The sequence below is a fragment of the Glycine max genome, chromosome 20 (genome assembly GCF_000004515.6).
Source record: "Glycine max cultivar Williams 82 chromosome 20, Glycine_max_v4.0, whole genome shotgun sequence".
Taxonomy (NCBI): Eukaryota; Viridiplantae; Streptophyta; class Magnoliopsida; order Fabales; family Fabaceae; genus Glycine; species Glycine max.
In genome coordinates this window covers 37,818,917-37,838,141 of record NC_038256.2, presented here as the reverse complement: position 1 = coordinate 37,838,141, position 19,225 = coordinate 37,818,917, and the positions used below count along the sequence as shown (strand labels likewise).

The following is a 19,225-nucleotide window of genomic DNA, read 5'->3' as shown; positions in this document are numbered from 1 at the left end:
TCGTGACACTTATTAAAAAAATTATTGTCAACGGTCATGTTCCAATCAAATTTAAAGTCTAATATGTTAATGTTAAGGGGGGCCCTCTTTTTGCCCTCTTTTTTCAACCAAGTTTCTTCCGGGCAATATGTAAAAAACACGTAAACAGTCGCAATGCTCACGGGCCTTGTCAAAAGTTAAATGTTCAAATTCCAACTTGTGGAATATTATAAGTTTTAGTCATGAATGGACTGTACATATATACCTACCTTCAATTAATCTTCCCTTTATTATTTCTTAGTACCTTACTCCAGTAGGACAACTATGGCCATGGTTTCAAGAATGCCTATATTCCTTTGTATCCTTGTCATACTCATATCCATATCTCAATCTAACGCCCAACCAGGATTCTTATACCACTTCTGTATCAATGACAAGGGTAATTACAGTGCTAACAGCACCTACCAGAATAACCTCAACACCCTTTTGTCCAACCTCTCTTCCAACACACAGATTGACTATGGCTTCTACAATTTTTCTTATGGCCAAGAAAGTGACAGAGTAAACGCAATTGGGCTCTGCAGAGGAGATGTTAAGCCAGATGCTTGCCGCATCTGCTTTAATGATTCCAAAGTGCTTCTCACGCAACTGTGTCCAAATCAGAAGGAGGCAATAGGGTGGTATGACAATTGCATGTTACGCTACTCCAATCGCTCAATATTTAACACCATGGAAGCCTTACCTAGTTTCTCCATGCGGAACCATGGTAACACAACAGATGTTGATCAATTCAATCAAGTGCTGAGGACCTTGCTATATAGCCTCGTAGGCCAAGGTTCATCAGGGGACTCCCGGCATAAGTTTGCTGCAGCAAATGTTTCAGGACCAGGCTTTGAAACTATATATGGTCTTGTGCAGTGTACACCTGACTTGTCAGAACAAGAATGCACTTCATGCTTGGTTGATGCTATCTCAGAAATTCCACGATGTTGTGATAGCAAGAAAGGTGGTAGAGTTGTAAGACCCAGCTGTAACTTCAGATATGAGACATACCCCTTTTACACTCCTACCAATGTTGCAATACCACAAGCACCAGCACCAAAGGTGTCTGCTCTTCCTCCTTCATCAACAGATACATTGTCCCCAGAAGGTAAACGTGAACTAGTAATTGTACTTAAAAGTAGTTTCTTCTTATGGATGTTTATAGGTAGAACCAACAAAATTGAAACACTTGTTGGTGGCCGCCTTTTCCTGGAACTAGTTAATTATTTTCAATCCTAGAAATATAATAATAAGATTGAAGTTCTGTTTTGGCAGGGAAGAGCAACACATCTCTAATTGTAATAGCAATAGTCGTGCCAATCATTGCCTTTGTCATACTAGTAATTCTTATACTCATCTATTTAAGAATGAGGAGGTCAAGGGAACACATCGAAGGTAAGCAAACATGGCATTCTCTTTTAATATGTTATTTGTCGATTTGGGCCTTCCCTGTGTGCCATGAAATTTATATGGCAAAACTCAAAATGTCTACTATGGTTGCTACCCACGAAATGACAAAATATGAATTTAGAGTAATCGAATAACTTCTAAGAGTTCTAGTTCCTATAGAGTTAGCAGAATAATAGAATATGAAATATTTTTTCCACTATTATAAAAAAATGCATGGTTCTATCACAATCGGGAAATAGTAATGAAAGAAAAGTCAACTGCAACAAGCCTTTAAGTAAGTTTGCATATAATAAAGTGCAATTGGCAAGAGTAGATTTTTTTTTAAATGTGTTAAAATCAGCTTATTCTAAATAATTCACTGTACAATTTCTGATTTTCATAATGTAAATTGTTGAACTATAATAAATTGCATTTATATTATAAATTCTATCAAGTTCCTAAATAAAAGTTATTATAATCATAAATAAAGCAAATAAGCTATTTTAATCAGAAAATTTTCCAAAAAAGAACCAGAATTCCATTTTGTGAACTGACTGGTTGCAACTCATTCCCAGTTGAACTTGAAAATGATGATGAAATTAGATCAGCGGAGACATTGCAATTGGACTTCTCCACAATCGTGGCTGCTACCAACAACTTTTCTGATGCAAATGAGCTAGGACAAGGAGGATTTGGACCTGTTTATAAGGTAAATATAACTGTCACAAAAAAAATGTATATCACATCTACAAAATGTGGTATAGCTGATATAGGCTGGTTGCCTCGACTTAGTTTCATCAAATTTGAATTTTCAGGGTACGCTCTCCAATGGAAAGGAAGTTGCAGTCAAAAGGTTGTCTAGGAATTCTCTCCAAGGTGACATAGAGTTTAAGAATGAAGTTCTATTAGTAGCCAAGCTTCAGCACAGAAATTTAGTTAAGCTACTAGGATTTTGTTTGGAAAGAAGTGAAAGGCTACTGGTGTATGAATTTGTCCCCAATAAAAGCCTTGATTTCTTCATATTTGGTTAGTCAAAACTTTCGGTTGATGAGAATGTACATCTGTTCTTCCATTTCTGTAACACAGTTCAGTGTCAAAACACTCTTATTTTGTATAATATATCTTGGCTTTGGTTTTCAGATCAAAACAGACGAGCACAATTGGATTGGGAAAAGCGATACAAAATCATAGGAGGCATTGCTAGGGGCCTTGTATACCTTCATGAGGATTCACGATTGAGGATTATTCACCGTGATCTCAAAGCAAGCAACATTCTCTTGGATGCAGAGATGCATCCTAAGATATCAGATTTTGGTATGGCAAGATTATTTGAAGTGGATCAAACTCAGGGAAATACAAGTAGAATTGTTGGAACCTTGTAAGTGTTAAAATGTTCTATGGCAAATATGTTATACTAATCACTGTCTTCAATCATAAAAAATAAATAAAATATCTTCAAGATGATCTTTACAAAGTTGTTGATATTAGCATGTAATTGAGCTAATGAGCTCGCCCATGTTGATATGCAGTGGATATATGGCACCAGAGTATGCAATGCATGGACAATTCTCAGTGAAATCTGATGTTTTTAGTTTTGGTGTGCTGATTCTCGAGATTGTAAGTGGCCAGAAAAATAGTTGGGTATGTAAAGGGGAGAATGCAGGGGATCTACTAACCTTTGTAAGTAACAAACCTTCTTTCCATAACTTGTTTAGTTGTTTTCCTTTTCCTTAGAGGTTATGTCCAATTAGTTAAGTATGAAATGTAAATTATAAGACTGAATCCGAATCAATGTTTCTATTATTGATCAAATGCTTGCAGACATGGCAAAACTGGAGGGGAGGGACAGCCTCAAACATTGTTGATCCCACAATTACTGATGGTTCGAGAAATGAAATAATGAGATGTATCCACATTGCGTTGCTTTGTGTTCAGGAAAATGTGGCTGATAGACCAACCATGGCTTCTGTTGTACTTATGCTTAACAGCTACTCTGTTACGCTTCCATTGCCCTCACTGCCTGCTTTCTTCATTGATAGTAGAAGTTTTCCAGCCATTCAATCAGAAGAGTATAATCCAATGGCAGCAGGAGCATCAGATGAATCAAATGCTCGATCTGTCCAAGAATCAATAAACGAGGCTTCCATTACTGAGCCATTTCCTCGCTAGAGTTTACTGAAAAAAGTGTCACCTTCAGACTTATAGTCACCAATTTTTGATTTCTTATTTCTCTTTTTAACTGTACCCAATACCCATAATAAACTTGATTTAAGATTCTCTTTTTTAATACTAGCGCAGTCGTATAACGAAAGTCATATAAAAGAGGAAGAAGGTTAAAAACAAGACACATTCATGTTACTAACTATTATTCCTTCTTGTCCATTATATAAGAAACATTTTGGTGCATTTTTTATTCTAATTATAAGAAATATAAACTTTAAATCATTGATTTTTATTCCCTTATTTTATAAAATGTTTCAAAGTCTGGAACAAAGTAAAAAATTCTACAATACTCTTATTTCATTATCTTGGGTCTGGACGTGGCATAAAGCTAAATTTATTTTGAATGGGTAGGTACGATAGTGTTTGAATTTCATGCCCAAAGCTTCCAGCTGTCTAGAGTTTGGTCTGTACTAAAGCAAATCCATCCTCTCCAACCAAATTTTTTGTGTAACTAAAATTAAGTCAAATCCTAACCATTGAAATTGGTTATTACACAATAATTAAGAAACAGAGAATATGATGATTCAATGGTATGCATCCGTGGTCAAGTGAATGACTAATTGCGGGTCAAACATAAACAAATTGTCAGATCTCAAGAACTATGAAAGCCAACAAGTGTTGAAAACAAATTAACACACATTATTACAACATCTAGACCATGGTCTCTCCAAAAGTACTTTCTTTCTTTTTTCTACTTTTTACTCTGATATCTCAAGCTACTGCCAAGCCAGAATACCCATACGCTGTTTGCATCACAGAAGGTGGAGATTATGCCCCTAATAGCACCTACCAGACCAACCTCAATACCGTTCTTTCAAGGATCATTTCCACCACACAAAATGATTATGGCTTCTACAATTCCTCCTATGGCCAAGAACCCGACAGAGTCTACGCAAATGGGCTTTGCAGAGGAGATGTTACCCCACATGCTTGCCTTACTTGCCTCAACAATTCTCATTTACTTCTCCTAAAGCAGTGTCCACATCAGAAGCGTGCAATAGGAGGATATGCTGAATGCATGCTGCACTATTCATATCGCTCGGTACTAGGTTACTATGATTCTGATTTCCGGGTCTACTTGCAGAGTAAAACTAATGTAAAAGATTGGGATCAGTACAGTTACGTGCTGATGAAGTTGCTGTCAAGACTAAAAGTGAAAGCTGCAACAACTGATTCCTATCTGAATCGTAAATATGCTTCAGGAAATGCAACAATTCCGGGTTCTCAAACTATATATGCCGTTGTTCAGTGCGCACCTGACTTGACAGTGGCACAATGCAACGACTGCTTAGATGGTGCCATTTCAGAAATACCAAAATGTTGTAATCACATGTCAGGTGGTGTGGTTATTAAATTCAGGTGTAACTTCAGATACGAGAGCTCTAGGTTTTATGAGCCAACGGCTGATACACTAACACTACAATTGTCACCACAAGGATCTCCATCTCCTTCACCTACACCAGCATCTACAACTGCAAATTACCCAGAGAGTACTTATCATGGTATTAACTATTACAACATGGCTAGAAGTATGTGAGGTTTAACTTTACTTATGATGTGTCAAATAGATGTTGCTAGATGAAGGGTTGAGCTTGAGGATCAATGTGTTATAAATACATATGTTAGGGGTGATTTTATTATTATTATTATTATTATGGCTTAATTGCAAAAATAATCTTTTTATTTATCCTAATTCACTAAATTGGTCCTCTTATAATTTAATTCACCAATTGAGTCTTTTTTTTTTTTTGATTTGATTATTTGAGTCTTCAATCCCAAAATTGGACATTAACTTGCTAATGGGTAACATTGACTGCACCGTCATAATAGGATTAAGATGTGTGATAGTCAATGTCCAACATGATTATGACACGTAACAATCATCGTTACCCATTAATAGTAAACGTCCAATTTTAAGATTGGAAACTCAAATAGTGAGATTGAAAGGAACGGAAACTCAATTGGTGAATTAAATTATAGGGAGGCTGATTTAGTAGTTGGGATAAATAGGAGGACTATTTTTTTTATTAAGCCTATTATTATCTAAGAAAAAAAAATTTTTAACTGAACTAAGTATTAAAGGAATTTTAGACTTACAAATTCCAGAAGCTTTGTGGTATCTTGAATTCCTTGTCTCTCTACTAAGTTTCATGACTAAATTCAGTTGTCTTCCAGATGAGGATTGTATTAATCATAACTGTTCTTGGGTTTATGCAGGAAAAGGCAACAAATCACAAGCTGCAATCGCTAAATATGTTGTGCCTATTGTTGTCTTTGTTGGGTTTCTGATCTTTGTTTGCATCTATTTAAGAGTGAGAAAGCCAACAAAACTGTTTGAGAGTAAGTTCAGATATTTATTTAATGTTTGATGTAAGTGTCAATTAATATTTTCTCCTGTGTTTTCTTTCTTTGGTCGTGTGAGACCTAATAAAAATATGAAAAAACAGTTTTGTTTTTCTCCTCATTGACAGAGGATATGTCATTCGATGGAAATTTTTTCTTAAATAAATTGCTTACATGTTCCGTGAGTTAAGAACAAAAGCCCAAAAGGGAATATAATTATTTTCTAGAAATAAATTGCTCACATGTTCTACTTGATCTCTAATTGAAGAATTGTTTTGTAAGCATTTACTTTTGCAAGCTAAACTATCCATTTGACAAACTTGCCTGTTCAAAACTTAAAACTCCCTTCCCCATCTAGGTGAAGCTAAGGTTGATGATGAAATTGAGCAAGTAGGGTCATCACTTTTTGACTTTGACACCATCAGAGTCGGTACAAACAACTTCTCCCCTGCCAACAAGCTAGGACAAGGTGGATTTGGACCTGTTTACAAGGTAAAGTTGCATTATTACAATTAAAATAATCTGTATATCAAAATGTGGTACGTCCAGATTGTTGGCAAATTTTACATGCATATAACACTTTTAGTCTGTTACCGTGACATCTTCAGGGGATGCTCTTCAATGAACAAGAAGTAGCAATCAAAAGGTTATCTAGCAATTCTGGCCAAGGAGAAATTGAATTCAAGAATGAAGTGCTATTAATGTCCAGGCTTCAGCATCGAAATTTAGTTAGACTCCTTGGTTTCTGTTTTGAAAGAGAAGAACGACTCCTTGTCTATGAGTTTCTTCCTAATAAAAGCCTTGACTACTTCTTATTTGGTAAGTTGGCTCCTTCTTAAACTTGAAATCTATTACTTTATGTCTTTTGCATGACTACATGAACAAAGGTTTAGACTGCAGTTTAAAACTTTAAATGATTGTACTCATGTTGCCATGTAGACCCCATCAAGCGTGCACATTTGGACTGGAAAACACGCTACAAAATAATTGAAGGCATTGCACGTGGCCTTCTTTATCTTCATGAGGATTCTCAGAGGAGGATTATTCACCGTGATCTCAAATTGAGTAATATTCTTTTAGATGCCGATATGAATCCTAAGATTTCAGATTTTGGCTTTGCAAGGCTGTTTAATGTGGATCAAACTCTGTTTAATGCAAGTAAAATTGCAGGAACCTAGTAAGTATTGAAATATTATAGGGTATTTAGTTTCAGATCTATATCCTTGACTAAGACAGATGTGGAGCATGGATAATTATCAAGAGAACAAGTAATGTTTGTAATTTGTATCTAATTGAGCCTGTCCTTATTGACATGCAGCGGATACATGGCACCTGAGTATGCAAGGCATGGAAAACTCTCAATGAAGTTAGATGTCTTTAGTTTTGGTGTAATAATACTAGAGATTGTAAGTGGCCAAAAGAATGGTGGATTTCGTAATGGAGACAATGTGGAGCATCTATTAAGCTTTGTATGTCTACCTTCTTTACCTTCTCTGTCTTTATCAGGTTTATAATAGAAAACTAGGCATTAACTAATCCACTTGAAATGGTAGAAGTGAAAAACTGGAACTAATGTTTTTTAAGATGAACTACTTGCAGGCTTGGACAAACTTGAGGAAAGGAACAACAGCTAATATTATAGATCCCACCTTAAATAATGCTTTCAGAGATGAAATAGTTAGATGCATTTACATTGGGCTACTTTGTGTTCAAGAAAAGGTTGCTGATAGACCAACAATGGCTTCAGTGGTGCTTATGCTTGAGAGCCACTCTTTTGCTTTACCAGTTCCATTGCAACCAGCTTATTTTATGAACAACAGTTGTTTATCAGACATCCAGTTTTTGGGGTGCAGTTCTGCGGAAACAGGATCAAATGAACAGAGAAGTAACTCTGCTGATGTATCAGCAAATGAGGCTTCAATTAGTAGTCTATATCCTCGGTAGATATGAATCATGCTAAGATGACATTCTTTTTACATGTTATGTATGAGTAAGAGAATATATTCACCATTCACTATAAGAAAAAATAATAATCAAATACGATATTTTTTTTAATAAAAATTAATAATGTCTACTAATATTTTTTAAAGTTCAAACTGAAAGTGATAATCTTTTATTTTTAAGTTATCTTTTTTCTTCAAAGTTTTTCAATAATGACTTTACATTGCAATCCAAAATATCATTATTATGTTTCGTTCGGTAGTGATATTGAAGTCTTTCCTCCTTTTTTTTTTTAATACACCAGGCCTAACTTAGAAGATATAACAAGCTGGGGAAATTTAATTATGGAAAAGCTCCTTATGTTTTAAAAAAAATTAATTACATGTTAAATTTTGACAAAATATTTACAATGTATTGTTTACATAAATCCATTAAAAAGTGTATGAATGCATATATTTTATAATTTATAATGAGATGATCACATTAATCTCGGTTGAAGTTACTTTGAGTTACAATTACAATATTTTAATTAGGAGATTATAGCTTAATGAATGACTTTATCATTTTTAAAGCTTGTGTTTATGTTTTATAAAAATAATATAATTCTAATACACTCGATATAAAATATTTTACAGTGTTAATTAGTTAGAAATAATTTAAGATATGATTCTTAAATCAATTATTACAACAATTAATAATTCTTAATTATATAATAATCCGTTATTAAATAATATAAAAAATATTTCCAATATTTTATTTAAATTCTTATAAAAAGGTGAAAAGGAAGGCATGAGTGTTTATTAAAAAAAAATTATAAATATAATGATGTCAAACTCATGAGAAGTTTCTTTTTCAATGCTATTAATCCTTTTCTTTTATTATCTTAACATTGATAATCAATTTTCTTTTAAGGCAAAAAATGTGATATTAACAAATAATAGTGATTGATAGAGTTATTAAAAATATTAATTATTAAAAAATTTAATAAAAATTATTAATCACAATCTTTTACCTCCACCATCACTTGTGACATCATCGTCGACAATATCATGTTAGAATTAATAATTTTTTGTTGAAGTTTTTTTAATGATCAATAGTTTTTATTCAATTTATAATATACTTAATAATTCTATTAATTATAATTATTGGTTAATAATTACTGGAAGAATCGAAATCATTAATTTATAAAATTAGGAGATTAAAATCATGAGTTTAAGAAATTAAGAAACCAAAATTATGATTTATTTAAAAGAAAAAGGTGATGTGAAAAGAAAATAAAGAAGAAAACGATAAAAAAAAAAATGTGAACACTTTAAAAGTTTGACCATTAATTTTCCGCTTAATCGGGACTAGTAGTTCGCCATAGCCCACGGCAGTTTGTGAACACTTTAAAAGGTTGACTATTGACCAGTTTTTTTCTTGTAAATTATTAATAAAAAATGTTAAATGTACACCTTTATTTTAGAATGAACAGAAGTAGAAAAAAAGGTGATGCGAAAAGAAAAATAATATTAATATGAAAAGAAAATAAAGAAGAAAATGATAGAAAAAGTGAATCAATAAATATATAACATATTTGGATCAGCTGCATTAATCCAATTCTCCGCTAAATTCATGTCAAAAGGGACGTAAAAGAAATTTAAAGTTGCTATATATCGGTGATGTTTGCCTAGCAAAAAGATACTAACTCATGCATGGATAATTCAAATGATGATATGAATTCTAACAAGGATAACTTTTAATGATAAATTCATGATACTAATAAATTTATGTACGGATAATTCAAATGATATGAATTTCTTCATCAGCTGCAAAATCGTAAAACATACCATTGAATAATTTTGGTCCACTGATTTAAGTCTGTTCAAAACCGAGTTCGGGAATCCATTAACAACGTCAATTGAAAGTTGCCATCGGGGTTTCCACGCTTTGCCCTGCTCTTGGTCAACGTAAAAAAGAAAAAAAAAAAGAATTCTGCAAGCCGCAGAAGAAGACTTTTGTGTATAAACTGTAAGCTATTCTAACTATATTGTAGAAAACTTATTGAAATAAGTTAAAAATAATTTGAGTATATTATAAAATATTTTTATAAATTCTTTCAAACAGTTACACAAGCATTTATGTTATAAGATAAGTATAAATAAATTGTAAATAATCTCTTTTATACAGAGCTAAAATAGATGTAACAAAATACAATTATCATAAAATGCTACAAATACTCGACTGATTTCAATGCTGTACAAGTACATGTACCAAAAAATAGGGCAGTACAAGTACATTTCATAATGATCTGAATTTGCCAATAGTTTATACTTTATACGCAGACTTCTTCCCTTGGGGAATCTTTCCGCAAGTGATATATAAAAGTTTAAAAATTTGTTTGGATTCACGTTAAATTATGTTATCTCACCTTAAAATATTAGCTAGTGTAATTTAAGTTAAATTTTCATATATTATGATCAAATGTTAAAGAATTAATTTTGAGTTTGGAATTTATTTTAAATTGAAACAATTTTAATTAGAGAAAAATTTATATTGAATTTAATTATTAAATTTAATTACTTTTTTATAAAAAAAATAACATAAACACTTTACTTTAAAAATAATTTTGTTCAAAATCAATTTTATAAATACTGACTCAAAGAAGACACAATGACTGTTTCAACTTTCAAATAAACTAGGAAGGAGTATGAGACAATGGTTGCACATGGGTTTAAAAATAAAACTATGGGTTCATTAATTATGGGAGCTTGCCATCAATCTTCTCTTTGTTACATCCTATTCATTCACAATTTCAGGATGGCTGCTATGGCCATAGTTTCTAAAACTTTGCTCTTATTTGTTATTCTCCTTGTCCTTCTCAATATGTCTCTAGCCACAGCACAGCCAAACTTCGTAAAATATTACTGTATTGACAAAAATGGCAACTACACTGCTAACAGCACCTTCCACGCCAATCTCAACACCCTTTTGTCCAACCTCTCTTCCAACACTGAAATTGACTATGGCTTCTACAATTTCTCCAATGGCCAAAACTCTGACAAAGTCAACGTTATTGGGATGTGTAGAGGAGATCTTAAGCCAGAATCTTGCCGAAGTTGCCTCAAGAATTCAAGAATCCTTCTCACACAGCTTTGCCCAAACCAGAAGGAGGCAATTGGGTGGTATGATCAGTGCATGTTGCGCTACTCTACCCGCTCAATATTTGGAATTATGGAATCTGATCCTTGGTATTTGATATGGAACAACAGAAATGCAACAAATGAGGATCAGTATAATGAAGTTGTCGGGGACCTTCTGAAAAGTCTAGGAAACGGAGCTGAAGCAGGTGATTCTCACCGTAAGTATGCTCAAGCAAACAAAACAGGTCCAAACTTTCAAACTGTATATGCTCATGTTCAATGCACACCTGATTTGTCAGAGTTGGAATGCAATCAGTGCTTGTTTATTGCAATATTATATATCCCAAACTACTGTGCTGGTAAGGTACGTTGCAGAATTTTCGAACCTAGTTGTAATCTTAGATTTGACACCACCCCATACTTTGATCCTATTACTACCATGAATGCGCCGCCTTCGCTGACACCGCAACCATTTCCTTCTCCTCCTCCATCCATTCCTGCCAGGTTCAAAAAAGGTTCTCACTTCCATCATGACATATCCATGCTACTTAACTTGATCGAGTTACTGATATATTTTATTTTGGTTACACCACACATTCACTGACTAGTATATTATGCATAATAGTTATTCAACTTTCAATTTTCCCATTTTGGAATTTGTTTCCTTTCACAATCAGACAGGCATGTCTACTTTTGTGGTTTCATTAAAATTTTACGAGCAGGGTCTTTCATGTTATTATTCTCATGATGCAAATATTTTTTTTTTCAGGTATGAGCAAATCAGGGCGAACTGTCATTGCCATAATTATGCCAATTGTCTCCATAAGTACATTTGTCATCTTTACGTGCATGTATTTAACAGGAAGGAATAGGAAGAATTTTGAAAGTAAGTTGATAGAAAATAAAGAGGAAACTATAGAAAAAATAAAATATTTTATTACTTTGTCACAGGCTATATGAGGAAGTTCGATAGAGTGACACATAATCATTACATAACTTAATTAAAATGCTGAATGGGCATAATACCAAGGGTAAATGCTTAATGGCTACGCAAAACAGAATAATACTCTTTAACAAAAATATATTCCTTAATACATAGTGACTCACAACCCTTCATCTCCTCCTTGAGACTATTTTTTCTAATTATTATTTTTAACACGGTATAATTTTTTGCTACGACGGTTAATTTTGAACTCAAGGCTACAATGTTGCAACGGAATGTTCATTAATTTATAATAGATTTTTTTTTCAGTTATAAAATTCTTCTTACTATCAAATAATTGGGAAATAAAATTTGTATAGTACAAATGAAACAAAATCTGCAAGTCAAATGATGAGGAATTCAATCATCAGGAAGAAAAAAAAAGATTTGCTGCAACCCCAGTCTTGGATATCATTTAAAGAACTCACTTAAACTTACATTCCTCAGGTGAATCTGAAGCTGAATATGAAATTGAACCAACTGAGACATTACAATTGGACTTCCAAACCATTATAGACGCAACAAATAACTTTGCAGATGCAAATAAGGTTGGACAAGGTGGATTTGGACCAGTCTACAAGGTAGGATAACACTTACAAGATTGAGCTAAACATGACCTCTTTGTCGCAACGTAGTTAGCTTAACTAAGTAGATAGCAGTGAGTTAAACATACCATAACTCTTGAGTATTTTCAGGGTAGGCTTCCCAATGGCAAAGAAGTTGCTATCAAACGGTTGTCCAGGGGTTCTGGCCAAGGAGATATAGAATTCAAAAATGAACTGCTATTAGTAGCAAAGCTGCAACACCGAAATTTAGTAAGACTATTGGGATTTTGTTTGGAAACAGGAGAAAGGATACTGGTGTACGAGTTTCTTCCCAATAAAAGCCTTGACTACTTCATATTTGGTAATACCATTTCTGCTTGTCTTCCCTGTATATCACTTTTTGGTTGATAGAAAAAGTAAAATAAATATTCTAACATAATTGAAAACATGATGTTTCCTTTGGCATTGTAGATCCAATCAAACGTTTATTTTTGGATTGGGAAAGACGTTACAAGATTATAGAAGGTATTTCTCGAGGTCTTCTTTATCTTCATGAAGATTCAAGACTGCGTATTATTCATCGTGATCTCAAAGCAAGCAACATACTCTTAGACGATGAAATGAATCCTAAGATATCAGATTTTGGCATGGCAAGATTGCTTGTTGCAGATCAAAGTCTCGGAAATACAATTAGAGTTGTTGGAACCTTGTAAGTATCATAATATGCTAAAAGCATATAAGTTTTTCCAATCGTTGTCCTTTGCATAAAAAATAAAGTAAGAAATTGTATGCTGTTTATCTTATTTAGTACATGTTAATATGCAGTGGATATATGGCACCCGAATATGCAATGCATGGACATTTCTCAGTGAAGTCAGATGTTTTTAGTTTTGGTGTACTAGTTCTTGAGATAGTGACTGGACACAGAAATGGTGATATCCATGACAGCGGTTACGTACAACATCTAATAAGTTTTGTAAGACTGCAATCTTTGAGTCACACTCACAATCTTCTTGGCCTTAAAATAGTACATGACATTGTATGAATTCTTGCAGGTATGGAGGAACTGGAGGAAAGAGACTGCCTTAAGTATTGTAGATCAAACACTGAGCAATTATTCTAGAAATGAAATAATGAGATGCATTCATATTGGATTACTGTGTGTTCAAGAAAACTTAGTCAACAGACCAACCATGGCAACCGTTGTAAACATGTTTAGCAGTAACTCTCTCACTCTTCCAGTACCCTCTCAACCTGCATATTCTATGAATGCTAGAGATCCATCGGATACAAGATTAGATGAATCAAGAAACAACTGCATGCAAGCATCATCAAATGAGGCTTCCATTAGTGAGTTAGATCCTCGTTAGAAAATTTTACTATAGTGTTGACGACACTCAAAAGCATTACTTGTTGATTTTAATTCAGCTCCCTCAAGCCAAAAGCATGCTTGTTGTTCCGTGATAGAAAGAAAGCATAACTTGTAGAATTCTCCAATCACATCAAAATCTAAGCTAGCCATTAATTTATATTAATACATCCAGAATGTAATAGTGTAATGAGGGGCTTTGTTAATTTATTTTAATAGAAGTAATTCATAATGCATAACAAAGGCTGAGCACTAGAGCAGTAATCCCTTCCCATCCGTTGAATCCCATAACATTGAAGTTCCAAAAAGGTAGTGATGGGTAGAAACAAAAGCATGTTCATTTTGGATATGATTATGTGATGAACACGTTTAATGCTCATACGTCAAGAAAGACATTTCAAAGTTGAAATCCTCAAGAAGACCAAATTTGCCAAAACTGAAAATGCGGAATCAGTAGAATTATATTTAGACCAGATTTGCATGGAAATTGTTTTCAAACCAAGCCTGCCTAGGTACAATCTGTTTGACATCAATTAATCAAAATAAGTTTGATATGAGGCTTTGCTTTGACTGTAATTTTAATGGCCTTATATTATAACTCATTCGTTAATTTAATTAAAATAGTTAATATAAGTTATCAAGTATATCTGCAGAAGGATGTGAGAACTCGTGCCTTAGGTAGAGAGCTAGACTCCAAAATCACAAAGAATCGAGAAGTTTTGTTTACAAGATATGTCAGTAATAATTACATAAAAAGGGGTGAGTTTAGATCAAGTGAGATCGAAGTAAACGTTTAGAATGAGATGACTCATGGTCTCCAACTGCATACAACTCTGTTTTTGCCACGTAACGGTTGCTAATAGTTTTATCTGGATCATAAGGATCACAACTATTTAGACAAAGCAGTCTATAACTACATATGATATGGTTAGTGGAGCACAGAATTAATTTATCAAAGAAAGAATGAAGAAACAAAAATGAAAGATAAGAAAGTGAGAAGAGAAAAAAAAAAAATAGGAACTAAAATAGTTGTTTATAGTGATTTGTTATAAAGAGGAAATGAATGAGAAGAAAGAACGAAGTATATATTTATTTATAAAATATAAGTAAAAAGAGATACAATAAAGGGAATAAAAATATATATAAAAATAAAACATTTTATTTATTACATAAATAAAAATAAAATATGTCAAAAATGAAAATTATTTTTATTTATTTATAGTGAATGTTATACAATATAATGAAAAGAAAAAGAAATAACTTGTTAACATAAAAAAAACAAACAATAAACAATAAAATATGAAAGATGAATTTAAAATATTAATAAGATTTAAAATTATTTATTTTATTCTTTAAAATAAAAATAATAATTTAATTATATTTTAATAAATATAAAAATATAAAAATATTTTTATTATTTTTAAGCTTTAAATATGTTTTTAATCTATGGATGTTTGCGATTTTTTTAATTTTAGTCTTTCTAAATCTTTTTATTTATTGTAAGTTTATATTATTTTTTTTAATTTGGGTCCTTATAAGTTTTGTGTTCATTTTTAGTTGTAATATCTAGTTATCTTTAGATCAATGACTATCTCCATAAATAAATTCAATATTTTTTAGTGTGTTTTAATTTCACTTACATATTTTTTGAAATTTTTTTCAAAATGTTATTAATCCAAAATTATTTTAAATTAAACAAATTTAACTATAGAGTTCTGCTATAAATAATATTAATTATTTTAAGTCATTGTAATATCTTATATTTATATGATTTCTGAATCCCTCTCATTCGAGTATATATTTGATTCATTAAGTATCTCTCCCTATAAAAGTTTGTCAGAAATGATTCTTTTATGTGTCTCATCTTTTTTCATTCGTAATACTCTTCGGTTAGTGGTTGTTATTGCTTGGGATGTTACATTAGTTATTATAAGTTTGCTTTTTTTAAAAAAAAAATTTAATTTCACTAAACACAAACATATCAAAAGTCAGTCAACATTTATCTTCTACTCATTTGTCAGTTTTATATACGAATTGATGAATGAAGACTCGTATTCCTGCACTGCTCTAGTCGTTCCACACTTCCAGTCGTTACTCTTTCTCCTTTTCTACGTACAATTATTTTGGACCCAAAAAGCCAGAAAACGAAGACACAAACACAAACATATCAGAAGTCAGTCAACATTTGTCTTCTACTCATTTGTCAGTTTTATATACGAATTGTTTTTGCATTGATAATTTTACAAAAATATTTTTATTAATTCTCCCACTCATTCAATTAAACGTATTAACTATTTTTATGAATATTATATTTTTGTTTAATATCTTTTAATAAAATATTAGAAGGATTTATAAAAAAACTTGTTAAAGAACATAATATTATTCTTATATATATATATATATATATATATATATATATATATATATATATATATATTAACTAGAGTGTGTTGTTAAAAAAAAAAAACTAAAGCATGTGACTCGTCATACATGAATAAATATTATTATATTTTTTATATCTATAAGAAATAAATATAAGTATAAAAACAACAACTCAAATATTTTACTCAATCATATATACCTTATTATTATAAATGCATGGTTTATACGGTAAAAGGATGTCGCAAGTAAAATGAAAAGAAAAATGAACGGTACACGAATAATCCAGAGCATAGATATTTGCAATGAAGTTACATCGGAAGACAAATTATTTAAGGAAAGAGTGATTCTTTAAATCATGATTGCTATGTATTTTACGGTACAAAATTAAAGAATATAATCATCGTGGCTATAAGTAAATTTCTTCTGGTAGGGCTTTAGCCCTTTACTCCTCCGAAAAAAAAAATCAGGTTTAAATATTTTAGTGAGTATTTCAAATCAATTTAATTTGAAAATGTCACACGTAGCTTTTTCTTTTTCTTTTTATTTTAAATCATTTTATTTCGTAGAACTCCGAGGAAATCAGGTGTAAACTTTTTCTTTTAAAACATTTTTTATATGTACATATAGATATGGATGTTTATATCATTTTTTTTTGTCTTAGATGAAAGATTAGATGAAAGATTATATATGTCTTTTAATCTATTGAATTAAAAATTAATCTCATTGGTTATTGAAAGTTAAATATAAATTTTTTTAAAATAAATCATTTTTTCATATGTAAATATAACGAGATTTTGCGTCAATATATTAATCCTATAGGTTTATACCATTTATTTTTAAATTAACTTTCATATATTTAAGTAAATAATTTCTTTTATCATATATTAGGGATTTAGTTAACATCGTTATGCTCGACTAGATAGAAAGAACAAAATTGATATAATTTTTAAAATTAAAGGAACAAATTAATTTTTTTATTAATAAAAATAGAAAATTAAACTAACTAAATAAAAAGAATAACCAAAAGAATAATTTAGTCTAATTTATACAAGTTGATGATAAATAAAATATTAACTTTATAAGAAAATGGAATATTTTAACGTAGATAAAAATATTAAACTAATATTTATTTAAGACACTAATATTGAAGTGGTCTAGTTTAGGTGGTTGAATAAAATATATAAGTGATTATAAATTCTTTCATGTTTGTTTTTTATTTTTACAAATAAAAAAGTAACATATGTAAAATAAATATTAGAGAAAAAACAATAACCATACCTTCGTAAATGAAAATATTTTTTTTTACTAACCGAAAAGTTTGTTAATACATATGTTCTATTACGAAGAATTTAATAAACCACTTCAATTAACTATATATTTTATATATTAATTTTCTCAATCACATATAACCTCAATAAGATAATTGACCATTAGTATTATTGATTTCAATAAATAAAAAGTACGTATATTATCTTAAAAATATTATGTACAATAAATTATTTATTTATAAACTGATAAAAACAAATTATTTTTTTTATATATTTTATTATAGAAATTGTATATTTTATTATTCCAAAAGTCTATACATCACACGAGTAACATTTAATTAGGACTAAATTTCTAAGCAAGTCTTTGAACAGTTTGAGAATTTTTAAATAGGTCTCTAACTGTATTTTTTCAATTTGAATCCCTATACTAAAAAATAATTCTTTGGAGTTAGGTTGTGGCAACTTGAAATCATTAGAAAATGATAATATATGAGGGTTTTTAAAAATTCTAATGATTCAATTAAAAAAATTACATGATTAACGACCTAATTCAAAAAATTAGTTTGGGACCTTTTTAAAAATTCTCTAATACTCAGAGACCTAGCTACTTAGTAATTTAACGGCCTAGTTATTAATTATTTTAAACTAATTATTACTTTTATATTATATATAAATCTAAGTCTTTATACTATAAAATAAAGATATATTCTGTTGTAATTTTTATTCACTTTACGGCATATGACTTACAAACGTTTAATATTTATTTTAATTTAATTTTTAGATTTATCCTTTTACATTAAAATGTGTTTTTAATTTCCTCCTTCAGATCAAAATTTTAATTATTTTTTAATTTTTACATTTAAATTTTATTTTGTATTTCTAATATTAAATACTTAAACTTTCAAATTAACTATTTTCAATTTTTACATGTTATTTAAAATACTTATAAAATTTTTGCTGAAAAATTCTTATTAGTTATTTATGTAGAGTTGATTTTTTTTAAAAAAAATTACGCTAGACTAAAATATAAATAAAAAAGTAATATTTTTATTGTTTTAAAATTTTTATATTAGTAGTTTTTTTATCTTAAATTTAATCTTGAAATGAGTTTTCTAAATGTAAATCATTTCACGTTAAATTAATTTTTAACTATTTTCATATATAATTTAGATATTTTAAAATTAATTTTACAATGCTAATTAGCTATTTTTTGCTACAAGACGACATAGAAATCAATCCTCGGTTGATGTATTACTTTTAATTATATCTTTCAAGTTGCTTGAGTGCTTTCAGCATGATTGTTAAACTATTTTAAAAGAAAATAAACTATGTAATCATTTTGTAGTTTCATTTAATTAATTTATTAATTTTATAATAATCATTTAAGAAATTATATTAATAATGATTTATGATCCTATGAGACTTTAATTTACACTCCCAATCATTTTTTTAGGAAATACACTTTCAATCATTAAACACATAAATTAACACCTACCATGTTAATACTAAATTAATACTCTAAAACTTATTGAATAATACATAGATGACTGCTTTTGAGTACTGTGGCCCCGTAGGTTGATGTATATCACATTACTATCAATTTTAAGTTGGTACATGTTCCACATTAACCACCACCATTA

General features: G+C 30.5%; 3 protein-coding genes across 3 annotated transcripts; all 3 read left to right on the top strand.

Moving 5' to 3' along the window:
• The first annotated feature begins 248 nt into the window (after window positions 1-248).
• On the top strand, window positions 249-3,699 carry LOC113000773 (putative receptor-like protein kinase At4g00960). The gene is made up of 7 exons (XM_026127538.2): window positions 249-1,129; window positions 1,297-1,416; window positions 1,986-2,119; window positions 2,226-2,436; window positions 2,551-2,788; window positions 2,940-3,090; window positions 3,232-3,699. The coding sequence occupies exons 1-7, from the start codon at window positions 304-306 to the stop codon at window positions 3,577-3,579; spliced, it is 2,028 nt and encodes a 675-aa protein (XP_025983323.1). The 5' UTR covers window positions 249-303; the 3' UTR covers window positions 3,580-3,699.
• A 129-nt stretch (window positions 3,700-3,828) lies between these two features.
• CRK79 (cysteine-rich receptor-like protein kinase) lies at window positions 3,829-8,022 on the top strand. The gene is made up of 7 exons (XM_026127535.2): window positions 3,829-5,135; window positions 5,851-5,973; window positions 6,335-6,468; window positions 6,585-6,795; window positions 6,916-7,153; window positions 7,295-7,445; window positions 7,576-8,022. Exons 1-7 carry the CDS (start codon window positions 4,292-4,294, stop codon window positions 7,918-7,920), a joined length of 2,046 nt encoding a protein of 681 aa, XP_025983320.1. The 5' UTR covers window positions 3,829-4,291; the 3' UTR covers window positions 7,921-8,022.
• A 2,703-nt stretch (window positions 8,023-10,725) lies between these two features.
• CRK78 (cysteine-rich receptor-like protein kinase) lies at window positions 10,726-13,936 on the top strand. Its single transcript, XM_014772579.3, has 7 exons — window positions 10,726-11,543; window positions 11,816-11,925; window positions 12,469-12,602; window positions 12,717-12,927; window positions 13,038-13,275; window positions 13,392-13,542; window positions 13,622-13,936. The coding sequence occupies exons 1-7, from the start codon at window positions 10,726-10,728 to the stop codon at window positions 13,934-13,936; spliced, it is 1,977 nt and encodes a 658-aa protein (XP_014628065.2).
• Window positions 13,937-19,225: the final 5,289 nt, after the last annotated feature.